Source organism: Oncorhynchus nerka, linkage group LG20 (assembly GCF_034236695.1).
Source record: "Oncorhynchus nerka isolate Pitt River linkage group LG20, Oner_Uvic_2.0, whole genome shotgun sequence".
Classification (NCBI taxonomy): domain Eukaryota; kingdom Metazoa; phylum Chordata; class Actinopteri; order Salmoniformes; family Salmonidae; genus Oncorhynchus; species Oncorhynchus nerka.
In genome coordinates, this window is record NC_088415.1 from 35,552,814 (window position 1) to 35,564,263 (window position 11,450).

Here is an 11,450-nt window from a genome sequence, read left to right on the forward strand (position 1 = left end):
ATACTTATTCTCCATCTCTATCCTTATCTTCTTTCTCTGCTCTTTTCCCTCCTCAGTACCTGTGCAAAGCTGAGACTCTGGACGTCTGCTCCGTTGATCTTCATGATGGCATCCCCTGGCTGTAGGGAGGAGCACTGCTTCCTGTCCCAGACCCTCTTGACAAGGGCCAGCCTGCCCCCCTGTCCCCCGGCCGTCACACTGAAACCCATTCCCCCTCCACCCTCACACTGAGCCAGGGCCACTGGCACCAGCTCCCCTCCACTTCCAACCCCAAAGCCACTGCCCAGACTCATCGCCCCGGGAGACGAGATGCTTATGGGGCTGCCGCTGCCGCTTGTATTGCCATGGAAGCCATTGAAGCTGAGGTGGGGGCTGTCAGGGGTGGGAGGGGGTCTCAGCAGGGAGGCCTGGGGCCTGATGAGGCGGGAGTACGCCCCTCCACCAGGGGAGGACGAGAGACGGGGTGTCTCTGACTGGGGAATGGGCAGTCTGGACACAGGGAGGGTGGAGGAGGTGGACAGGGCGCTCTCAGACAGGTCACTCTTAGAGGTTCTGTAACGCAGGGGCTGAGGGGGGGTAGAGAGGGAGTTATTGTTGTGGTTACGGATCATGAATGCCCTGCAGAGAATGAAAAGACAAAGAAAGACAGTCAGGGTTCTCCATGAGAGTAAATTACCTCTAAATGACATTGTGTGTGTGTATATATCAGTGTGTGTGTGTGTGTGTGTATCTGCGTGTTCTACCATACCTGTGTGAGCCGATGGCTGAGACCACTTCGCTGTCACTCTGGCAGTTGTCAGTGGCCTGCAGGCGGGCGAGGCCCCTCAGTGAGCGGGGTGGGCGGACCGGGGGGGTGGTGGGAGTGATGCTACCACTGGATTGTCTGTATGAGGGTGGTGTAGGGGAAGTGGAATCAGATAGGTAGCGACTGGAACGTCTGTACGAGGGTGGGTCAGCGGAGTGAGCAAGATGACCGCTGGAGTGTCTGTAAGAGGATGGTGGTTGGGTAGCTGTGGAGGTGGCATTCCCATTGGCATCCAGTCCTGGCCTCACTCCTGGACCCATATAACCCACCTCATCGTGGTGAGAAAGGACCCCGTTGAGATTATGATCCTGGGTCTGGGTTGGGGCTGTGGATGGGCGGAGGAGGGGGAGGCGCTGGTGTGAGGGCTGGGGCTGGGTGGTGGTGGGTGGGAGGAAGGGGTCACAGATGTCGGTGAACCCAGGATGGGGCTGCTTGGGGCAGCCGTCGGGGTTGTAGAGCATGGGGTATCCTCCGGAGGACCATGTCCACACTGTGGCCCACAGGAACTGCCTTCAGCATCTCTACCACTTCTTTGTGGGACGTTCCCAGGACACAGACACCGTTGATGTAAACCAGGATATCTGCTGTATGGACAGATAGGAGAGGTTGAGAGGGAGGTCTGGGGAAGTTATCACATTGCATTAGTATACATTTCAAACCTACACTCTGTACTGTACTTTACAAATAATTTGAAGGGACACAACAATGTACTGTAGTTCATAAATGGTATACTATCTTCGTATACTCTGGTGTACATGTGTTTTTGGGTGTGTGTAGTAGTATTTCATATTTTATTGGGATCCCCAATTAGCCGCTGTCTTGCTTTCTGGGCTCCAAACAGGAAACAAAAAGACAAATAAAATACATAATATAATATACATAATACTACATAACACTACATAATACTACTGGCTGAGAGAATGCCAAGAGTGTGCAAAGCTGTCATCAAGTCAAAGGTTGCCTACTTAAATATATTTTGGGTTGCTATATGATTCCATATGTGTTATTTCATGGTTTTGATGTCTTCACTATTATTCTACAATGCAGAAAACAGTCCAAATAAAGAAAAACCCTGGAATGAGTAGGTGTCTAAACTTTTGACTGGTTCTGTACGTGTGTTGATTGATGCATTGGGTGACAGATTATGGCATTCAAACCATTGGGATTAGGGATTGATTGAGATGTACTCCCACTACTATAATCCCACTACTATAATCCCACTACTATAATCCATCTCCAGTCAGGAGAGAGAGAATGACAGAAAGAGAGATTGAGGGAGAGGAGGGAGAGAAAAATGTATATATACAGAACAAAAACTATTTCTAAGATTTCAAATCAAATCAAATCATATTGGTCACATGGTTAGCGGATGTTATTGCGAATGTAGCGAAATGTTTATCAAATTTGACAGAGTTACAGTTCATATAAGGAAATCAGTCAATTGAAATAAATGCATTAGGCCCTAATCTAATGATTTTACATGACTGGGCAGGGGCATAGTATTAGTTGGGCCTGGGAGGGCATTTACGAGGAACATGATATCAACATTGGCCCAGTTATGATACCGGAAGCAGAATCTAACATATCCCTAGAAAAGTCTGTTTTCTACTATCAAAGAAAATTTTAAATGCATTTTTGCTGTTTCAAATCACATTCTCAATCCATTCACAACTTTACAACTTTGCATAAATGACAATCATCTCTGTATATTGTCCTGTCCCTCCCCTCCCTTCTTCCTCCTCTCTCCTACCTGTGTTGAGAGCTCCAGGTCCCCCTGGCGTGACACTGTAGACCTGAAGGAACTCCCTGGCTCTGCTGCCCCCCACAATGTTGAAACCAAACCCCCTGGGACCTTTAGAGAAGCGTGTGTGGATAGAGAAACCCCTCAGCTCCCCTGGCTCGTCTGTGAACCCTGGTACTGAGAAAGAGCAATGGAGGGATGGAAAGAGAGGGGGGGAAAAGATATAGAAAAGAGCGAGAAGGGCAAAGAAACACAGAGAGAGAGGCTTTACAACAGGGAGGGAGAAAGACAGAGAGGATTTGTGCAATTGGAAGGTAAAGAGGAAATAAAGGTCACTATGAAGAGGTTGAGAGAACAACAGAGAGAGAGAGAGACAGGGAGAGGTTGCACCCTGTGTGTGTGAATGTGTAAACTGCTTAGAATGTGCCACTTTAGAGCTGAGTTGAGAGATGCACAACACTGAAAACTCATGGCCAGATGGCACTTAGTGCAAAACGTTTAGGAATAAATAGACATGCAGGCAAAGTGTTTTTTTCCGTCCTGTCATAATGTCCCACAGAGAAGATTCAAGCTCCTTGAAAGGAAACAAACTCTCTGGCTGATATGTATCGTCCCCTGCTGGTTACAACAGTACACTGCAACCCACTCAACAGATTCAGACCAGCTTTACTCGTGATATTATGGCAGATGGGATTTCTCACTGCTATAATCAGCTAGAATGGTCAAATGTTTATGTATTATTGTGTTATCAGTGAATCACATAACATAATTATGATAGTAGGTTGTCAGTGTCATGCCCAACACATGGCCTCTGTCAGACATAGCAGCTAGCAAAATGGCTCCCTGCGATTAGTTCCAGGTTCTGGCTTGCTGTTATCGGGTTAGGGCTTAATCACGACACAGTATCTAAATTCTACTAAAAGCTCATTTCATTTCATTTGACTCTATTAACAAGCTCACTGTGCCTATGGTCCTATGATCCTAGTCTAATCAATGTACAGACAACATTATTAGGCAGTGCAACGGTTAAACCATCATTTCTCAAACTCGGTCCTCGGGACCCCAAGGTGTGCACATGTTGGTTTTTGCCCTAACACTACACAGCTGATTCAAATCATCAAAGCTTGATGATTAGTTGATTATTTGAATCAGCTGTGTAGTCCTATGGCAAAACCCAAAACGTGCCCCCCTTGGGGAAACCCTGAGTTAAACGCTCCAGCAGTATTTCCCTGGGAGAGAGCTCACATGTATTTTTGTCAAGCGTTGTCTCTCTGCTGCTCTGTGCACGAGGCTCCTGCCAGCTGGCCATCTTGGAGTTATGGCTGAAAGAGAGTGACAGATAGGCCACCTCAAAGTCACCAATCAATCACCATGGTAATGCTATATAACAGTATTTACAAGTCAACACATTCAAGATTTAGAGGAAACTGATCCCGGACCAGTCAAAGAGAGCGTCTATCCATTTAGAATAGTCACTCACTCTATGTAGAAAGGCTCTCCTGAGTCGCTGTAGGCCACCTCCCAGTTTTTAGGCATCACTGCTTGCACCCTGGCACGGGTGCTGCCATGGCCATTCTCCATGGTACTGCCATCCCCTCCAATGGACCCTCTGGACAAGGAGACGGGATGTGCATTGCTGATACCCACTAATCCACCTGGAGCGTCAATGAAGAGGACAGTGAAAATGATGTCACTGAAAACTTGTGTTTGACACATCTTACTATAGAAGATAGTATAGCCTACACTCAGTGAAAATAGAACCGTTGAATAACTTACTCTCTGAAATCATGGACATTGGCTACACTGAATGTAGTTTACAGCTTTAAATCCACATGTACAGATCCAGATCCATTGAGTTAAGCGTTTCAAAAATCGCAAAAGGCAAGGCATGTCCTGCTGTTTATTGAGGACAGTTTAGTAACACTATGGTTCCCTCCAACCTCGACACCAAGCTCAGAGCCCTGGGTCTGGTCACCCCCCACTGCAACTGGACTTCCTGACCAGGGCAGACCACAGGCTGTGAGGATTGGGAACAACACCTTCTCCACACTGGTTCTTAACACAGGAGGCCCCCCAGGAGTGTGTCCTCAGTCCTCTGCTGTACTCCCTGTTCAAATTCGGCATGTCGCCCTGGGTCCTCTCCAAATACTACCGTTGCACCATCGAGAGCGTTCTGACCGGTTGCATCATGGCCAGGTGCGGGAATTGCTCCGTCCATGGCAGCAAGGCCCTCCAGCACGTGGTGAAGATGGCCCAGAACATGACTGGGCTCCCACCCATCCATGGGCTCCCACCCATCCAAAACATCCCCTTAAAACAGTGCCTGAGGAAGGCACACAGCATCATGAAGGACCCCACACATGAGCTGTTCTCTCCCTTACTGTTGGGCAGGCGGTATCTGAGCATGAGATCTGATACCAACAGGCTCAGAGACAGTTTCTATCTACAAGCTATCAGACTGCTGAACACTTGAACTGGACTGACCACCTGCTCTGATTCTCCACATCTTAGCACACATGCACTCAATCATGCACACACCCACGGAGACACACACACACACACACACACACACACAAACACACACACACACACACACACAGGTATATATGCATTCATACTACACACACGTCACAACTGCTGCTATCAGAATCTTATTGTACGGCTCAGTTTATACACTACCCCCCATGCCCCCCTTCCCCAAAACACATGTAAATATTGTACTATAAATTGTGCCTTCCAGTACTTTAATTATGCTCAAATGTTGATTCTATTCTACTGTCATTTACTTTATGTTCATATTCTTATTTTTTACTATTTCTTATTGTTGTTGCATTGTCGAGAAGGAACTTGCATATAAGCATTTAGTTGGATAATGTAAACCATGCGTATCCCGTACATACGACTAATACAACTTCAAAACTATATGTAAACAGCTTTTCCCGACCGTCCTGTCCTTTAGAATGTAGCAGGCGTGGGAGGATGTAGCCTGCTGCACACCCAGAGCTGCAGTCAGAGCCAGCCCAGCAAGCGCTCTGTTCAGCACCACCCGACCTGGCGATAGATGACTCAGCAGCACAGGTCAGGACCATGGACAACTCCCTGCTCTCTGCCTGTTCCCTGCCTGCCACACAGCCTAGCCTGCCCGTGGTTAGCTAGGCCCTCCTCTGGAGCAGGTCCAGCGATCGATGCAGCCCCAGACCCACAAAGAGCTAGGAGCATACTAATCATGCCCATCATTGATTAATTTGGCCATCAAAAATTCGGAGGTACAGAGGGACAAGGCAGTCTATACAGTTTACGGTAGCTGTTGGCCACCATACTTAGCTAGATAAAATGGCGGAAAACAAATCACACATTTTGGCAACTTAAAATCACAAAAAGGTTTTGAATTAAACATGATTTACTGCCACAACTGTTACTACTACTACTACTACTACTACTACTTATAATTACTACTAATACAACTACTACTTATTACCACTATATGACTGTAGTAGATTGGTCACCCATATAGCCTTACGGGACAGTCTGTCTTTGGTAAACCTGCCTGACAGGCCAGAATCTTCCTCGCTGTTCTCCCCCTCCTCGGCTGCTTTCTCCAGGTTGCTAAGCGACTTGCTGCGTGTTCGGAAGTTCCGGAGCAGGTTGCGGTGTTCCTGGTAGGTGATGGGAGGACTCTCTGGACCAATGTGTACTGGCCGGGGGGTGCCGTAGTAGTTCCCTGGGAGAAAACAGGATGGGAGAGAGAGTGACGTATAAAGTGAGGTAAATAGATATATTTGTATTGTTAGAAGCATATTGGTACTTTTGGCTTTTGGTCTTTTGGGGGCAAGAATAAAAATACATAAATAAATAAAACAAATAAGATTGTGAAAAGGATAAAAAGGATAAGGAGGTAAAGCGATGTCATCTAGAGATGGAGATCCCAAACACACAGTTGAAATGGCTATCATTGTATGAAATATAGAAAATACAGGAAATCCTAAATATGATGACAGCAGTGTTCCAGTGCAATGCATGCATCACATAGATTTACCATCCAACTTAGGGATCAGTACAGTACAGTACACTTTTACCTTCTTCAATTATATCCTTCTGTTGTGGCAGCTACAGTACAAATCAAATGACTTCAATCTATTTCTCCAGCTCCAGCACAGAGAAACATTAGGTTGCTGATGTACTCGTCAAGGTTATCCCACCATAGTGTAACAGTACCGCAGACCCGCTGATTCTCCAGGCTGCTTTACAGGAGCCGTACCGCCATCAATGTCACATGTGAGGCAAAGTGAAGATGGCATTTATTGTGCCCCTTAAACTTATATGAATTATGCATGCTAATCCGGGGTTGCTTTTTTAATCAGAGGAAGCGGTCCAACTTTAACCCTCCCCTGACTGGGGTGGGTTGTGCAGGTTGGAGCGACTGAGACCTGTTCATTAACTACATGGATGTAATAAGGCTTCCTCTGAGAAAATGTTCTTATATCCCATTATATTAATGATATTCACCAGCCATGTGCCTGCCTGGTAAGGGACTGTGTGGACTGGTTTGTGGGTTAACCCTCTACCCCTTTAGATAGACTAGCGTCCTCTATCTGCAATATACAATATGCTACCTACAGTGTGTTGATCATGAAAGAATGTCTATGAAATTAAATGCAGTTGAAGTCAGAGGGAGACGACTTAGCGAATAAATACCTCTCCTCTCCTCACCTTTGAACTTGCCGCTCTCCAGAAGAGCTCCTGACTCCTCCAAAGAGAAGAACTCTTCTATGGAGACAAAGTTGTAGTCCACCCCTGAGATCTCCCCATCATGGGGCAGTCTGGTCGTGCCTGGAGAGTGAGCCAAGAGAAAGTTACACATCCCAATCTGTCTCCACAGTTCACTGTTAGAACTTAATGCATTAGCATACCCCTCATGAAATGCAACAAAAAGTATTGAAACTGATACTGTATATAGCATGTGCAATTAGGATATGTACAGTCACCTAATACGTTGCAAGGACTCATTCTGTGTGCAATAATAGTGTTTAACATGATTTTTGAATGACTACCTCATATCTGCACCCCACACATACAATTATCTGTTAGCTCAGTCGATATGAGTATGATGAAGTTATTAATTACACTTTGGATGGTGTATGAATACACCTAGTCACTACATATATAAAAAATACAGGTGTCCTTCCTAACTCAACACATCACAGAGTACCACTCTTCATATTTTCAAGCATGGTGGTGGCTGCATCATGTTATGGGTATGTTTGTCACCTGCAATTGAGTTTTTTTAGGGATAAAAATAAACGTAATAGAGTTAAGCACAGGCAAAATCCTAGAGGAAAACCTGCTTCAGTCTGCTTTCCAACAGACACTGGGAGACAAATTCACCTTTCAGCAGGACAATAACCTAAAACACAAGGTCAAATATACGCTGGAGTTGCTTAACAAAACGACATTGAATGTTCATCAGTGGCTATGCTACAGTTCTGACTTAAATTGGTTTGAAAATCTATGGAAAGACTTTAAAATGGTTGACGATGATCAACAACCAACCTGACAGAGCTTGAAGAATTCAAAAAATAATAAACTGCAAATATTGTACAATCCAGGTGTGCAAAGCTATTGGAGACTTACCCAGAAAGACTCACAGCTGTAATCGCTGACGAAGGTGATTCTAACATATATTGACACAGGGGTGTGAATAATTATGTAAATGAGATATTTTTGTATTTCATTTTCAATAAATGTGTAAAAATGTCTAAAAACATGTTTTCACTTGTCATTGTGGGTTATTGTGTAGACAGGTGAGAGAAAATGGTATTAATCAATTTTGAATTCAGGCTGTAACACAACAAAATGTGGAATATGTCAAGGGATATGAATAGTTTCTGAAGGCACTGTAGTCTACAGCACTTCATATTCATATTCTTTCTTAGAGATGAAAGGAATGTCAGATATCAGATCATAATTTGATCACTCTGTTGTTGCTGAGAATTTTCCTGCACCACAGGATTAACAGAAATTCAGTGAAAACCCGCAATAACACACGGCTATATTAACAGTACTGCACTTTTCATGTAGCCTAATTTTGGCCAGCTAATTGCCTAACCACTGATCAAGCGCCATTTTACATCAGCAGAAAAGTGTGAATGGACTAAACTTGTTGCAGCAAAAAATTAACTAGTCAAATTAAGATCCAATATCTGTAGGTTGATTAGTAGCCTTTTACACTGGTACCCGTATGTATACGGGTTGAAAATTGCAGATTTGGACACTGATAAGTGCCTAAATTGGAACACAGTGGCCGTACAGTAACATGCTATATAAATGACCTCAGAGCTCAGGCTCTGTGCTTCACAGCTCTGTATGGGTTTTGACTGACAGGCTTTCTGAACTTGAGCATCGCACATGACAAGAAGTTGCCCCCGTCCCTCCCGCTAATTGGGCAACTTTAGTAAAAAAAAAAACATTTTTGGAAATCTGACTGAGGGAAATGCTGTAAATTAAGAGGATTATAATAAATACTGCTTTTGATGTCATACAAGCAAGCCAAACACCCGTGAGTCCAAATGTGCATTTCACATTTCATATCATAAAACTTGTGTAATATACAGTGCCAACATTTATGATCACTATGTTAGATGTGGAGCTACAAGATGTCATGGCGTTATACCCTAGGTTTAATAGCTACCATGGTTATGCATATGCTTTCCATATTTCTTCTGTAAGAAACATTTCATATAGCACCATCCATATATGCCAATTCCCACGAGTGTAAGGAGTTAAATCAATTACTTACTTGTTACATGTCAGCATGGGTGAAACTTGCTTGTAAACCTTCCAAAAGAAACCCTAATCAGGCCTCAGTCTGAAATGAATCCCCTCCAAACAACAAGCTCCGGTCAAATTCCTGTCCTTCTCCTTCTCCTGGAGGACCACATACTGTATCATAGCAGAGTGGGGCCAGTAGGAGGGAGTCAAACCCAGTTACTCCATAAAACATATGATTAATGCACTGCTGTCTCACCATCAGGGAGGGCACAGCACTCCACACTACAATGACAATGACACAAAGACACACAACACTGCCTGCCTCTCCTCTTCATACCCTGTTAGAGCGAGGTAATACGTCCCAATCAGCAACAGAAGATGAGGCTCTGTCTCTAATAAAACATCTGATAACAAATCTCCTGATGGCCTCTGACGTGTGTAGAATTATTCTCCTCCCCTCAGGACAGAGTAGACTCATTAATGCTAATACTGAGGAAGTAGGAAATGTGTGTGTGTGTGTGTGTGTGTGTGTGTGTGTGTGTGTGTGTGTGTGTGTGTGTGTGTGTGTGTGTGTGCATGTGTGTGTGTGTGGCTAGGACTCATTACCAATGCCCTCCTCTGAGATATATATGACATGTCAGCAGGAGATAGCTGGGATTATTGACATATTTCTCCATGCGTCTCCCCTCAGGCCCCCCACTGATCCCATGGGCCAGGGGAGAGAGGGAGAGAGAGGGAGAAAGAGTGAGAGAGATAGGAGGAGTTTTAGGAGTAGATGGGTAATTAAGCAGAGCTTCTTATCAACACCAAGACACAGCTGTCAGTCAAAGACAGAACAGGAGTCAGAAGTTGTCATGATCAAACCCACAGTGGGCAAAACTGACAAGCCAACATCACTACAGGCCAACATCACTACATGCCAACATCACCACAGGCCAACATCACTACAGGCCAACATCACTATATGCCAACATCACTACAGGCCAACATCACTACAGGCCAACATCACCACAGGCCAACATCACCACTGGCCAACATCACCACTGGCCAACATCACCACAGGCCAACATCACCACTGGCCAACATCACCACAGGCCAACATCACCACTGGCCAACATCACCACTGGCCAACATCACCACAGGCCAACATCACCACTGGCCAACATCACCACTGGCCAACATCACCACAGGCCAACATCACTACTGGCCAACATCACCACAGGCCAACATCACCACAGGCCAACATCACTCTGTCTAATGACTGGATGCACCACAACAACCCATAGAGACGTTAGGTAGCTGTCTACTGCCCGTCCTCCCTCGAGGCCCGTCCTCCCTCGAGGCCCGTCCTCCCCCGAGGCCCGTCCTCCCCCGAGGCCCGTCCTCCCCCGAGGCACGAACGCACGTCTGCTTTTCATTTAATTCTGCCTCGAAATTATTGATAAATGACTTGCATTTACTTAATTCTGTTTAGCGTTAAAAAAAATCATGTCATGCTCTTATGGAGAGTCACTGTGTGTAAACATATTTCTCCAGGGGCAACATAATGCAGAGTAGAGTACACAGTATGTTTTAAATAGCGAGGGGTTTGAGATACTTTCAAAGGAAAATGCACATCCATTATTTCTCAGGTCTTCTAAGAACCAAAGACAAATACAGTGAGGATATCCACACACTGACTTTGTTCAAATAGCAATTCACATTTTTCCTTTTGCATATATTTCAAAATAAAATATTATAAACATGAACCACTTAATTTAAAAAGGCAATACATCCAAAAAAACATGAATATAATACGATGCAACTTATTATCCACTGCTAACTGCCAGCTAGGCCACGGTTTGCCACCTCATCTTAAAAACATATTGATCTGAGACAGTAAATCAGGCCTAGCAAAGTACATAAGAGGCTTTCAGATTTTCTCAATTGATACACCAATCACCCCCGTCTGTGATCTACAGTTGCTAACTATCTTCATTTACCTCAACGCTTTTACATGTGTGTAAATAACACATTTCATTCCCCCAATAGGTTGTTTGTGTCCTGGAATATTAGGAGAAGCAGAGATGCATATCAGGAAGTAATACAAGAGTGTAATTTGAGCTGACTTGCTCGTGTTTTTGCAAGTGGGCTAAA

The 11,450-nt window shown here is 44.8% G+C and overlaps 1 protein-coding gene across 1 annotated transcript in view; it reads right to left on the bottom strand.

Moving 5' to 3' along the window:
- The window catches only part of LOC115102368 (membrane-associated guanylate kinase, WW and PDZ domain-containing protein 2-like), a 46,272-nt gene that overhangs the window by 17,275 nt on the left and 17,547 nt on the right, over positions 1–11,450 (bottom strand). The window contains 9 exon segments of the mRNA XM_065005442.1: positions 60–618; positions 749–1,276; positions 1,278–1,389; positions 2,556–2,723; positions 3,792–3,868; positions 4,027–4,201; positions 5,825–5,832; positions 6,072–6,267; positions 7,257–7,376. Coding sequence (XP_064861514.1) covers positions 60–618; positions 749–1,276; positions 1,278–1,389; positions 2,556–2,723; positions 3,792–3,868; positions 4,027–4,201; positions 5,825–5,832; positions 6,072–6,267; positions 7,257–7,376 — 1,943 coding nt within the window.